Below are 1,736 nucleotides of genomic sequence, written 5' to 3' on the forward strand. Positions count from 1 at the left end.
CCCCCCCCCAACGAAATAAGAGAGTTTAAAAAGGGGTGCGAAAGATATGAGAGAAAACATTTAAGAAATGACCAAATTAAATAAAGTTTCTACAACACAAACAAACAAACAAACGGAAACAACAAACAGACTAGCAGACTCACTCCTGGCGTTGAGCGAGGCCTCGGTGAGAACTTTCTCGTAAGGTTGCCGAAGCCTGTTCTCGTTGAAGGTCTCCGCGTACGGCGTGATTCCCGGGTATTTCTGTGCCCCCAGGTACATCGGGTAGGCCGTGTGGTAGCACCTGCTGGTACCCATCCCGGTGTCGTGGTACAAAAACTTGATGTGCTCCCACTGAAATTTCTTCATCACGGAGTGCAGCAGTCGCCACAGCATCGAGTACCGACCCTGCATCCGAGTCAGCATCTTATACTCGACTTTGTTGTCCAGCGACTGCGATCCGCCACCGGGGGTGATTATGGGGATGTCCCAAACGTTGCAGTAGCCCGTCACGTGACCGAGACTGTAGTCGCAGACGGGGCCCATGAACACGTGAACAGTGTCTGTATAAACCATCTCTATAGCGTTGTAGGGGCCTTGCGTCTCCGAGCATTCCGAATCCTTCATGTTGACCGAAATATCGCGGAGCCCCGGAAGCAAGAATTTGGTGTCTAGGATTTTTTGTTCAGCTATGGTGATGGCGGCCTGTACGTCAGTGCGGGAAATCCCGAAGTCACCTCGGTAGGATATTATTAGACCGATCTTGAGGACGGGCGGCCATTTTAGAGGGACGTTGCTGCTGCTGTTGTTGTTGTTGTAGTTTGTGATTCTGTTGTTGTTGTAGTTGTAGTTGTAGTTGTAGTTGTTGTTGGCGGTCGAAAAGGACGTAAAAACCGGTGTTGGTGCCTCGACGTTGGGTAAGTTGGTGGAGGAAGGGAACCTGTAGGTTGGCCTGGCGGGGGCGGCTGAAGGCTGTCCCTTGACCGCGGTCACGTCAAAAGTAAGGAGGAATAAAATCACAGCGAGGCACGCCAAGACAAAATGGCGGTATCCGGATGTAGCGGACGCCAAAAATATCCTTTTATTGCAGCACCTTCGCCTTTGACCTTTCACCCCTTCCTCTGAACGCCCATCAACACTCGCCTCCATCATGGCGTGACGTGGCATTTCATGTGAAGACGTCAGCCACGAGAAATGGTTTGTGGACAAATCCACCTTCCATATTTTTGAATCGTCGCTCATAGTTTTGCACGATGTACGATATGTTTTAATTAATTAATTAATTAATTAATTAATTAATTAATCACCCTCTCTTCACACAAAGAAAAAACAACAACGAAAGACATATTTAACGTACGTACATTGTCAATAAAGTGCGTGAATAAAACCAGGTCATGACTGTAGCATCTTCATCAAAAGGTATCTGGTTCATGAGTACAAAGACGTGGTCGCAGAACGTGAGTTTGTTTTGCGGGGGGTGGTTTTCTGTAAACTCTGAATCATAAAAAATTGGAAACATACTATTCACTAAAAGTTCACTAAAAAAGGGAAGTTAACTGTCGATTTGTAAAATATTTAGTAACCTAACTATGTGGGTTGTTATCTGATTTTAAGTGGGTTCTTAAAAAGTACAGTCAGCAAGAAAAAGAAGAAGGCAGCAGCAACAGCAGCAGCAACAACAACAACAACAACAACAACAACATTCCGGAGGTGGCATCTCTTCGGGGAGGATTCAGGGAGGTTGGACTGCCTCACCC

At 46.6% G+C, this 1,736-nt stretch overlaps 1 protein-coding gene across 1 annotated transcript; it reads right to left on the bottom strand.

Annotated features, from left to right (window-relative positions):
* Positions 1-143: 143 nt before the first annotated feature.
* LOC101856558 (receptor-type guanylate cyclase gcy-28) lies at positions 144-1,468 on the bottom strand (the record flags this gene model as incomplete). The annotated part of the gene is given in 1 exon segment (XM_005113281.3): positions 144-1,468. A coding segment is annotated over 1 exon segment (1,078 nt), but the record flags the coding sequence as incomplete, so codon positions are not given.
* Positions 1,469-1,736: the final 268 nt, after the last annotated feature.

The sequence above is a fragment of the Aplysia californica genome, unplaced genomic scaffold, assembly GCF_000002075.1.
Source record: "Aplysia californica isolate F4 #8 unplaced genomic scaffold, AplCal3.0 scaffold01824, whole genome shotgun sequence".
Taxonomy (NCBI): Eukaryota; Metazoa; Mollusca; class Gastropoda; order Aplysiida; family Aplysiidae; genus Aplysia; species Aplysia californica.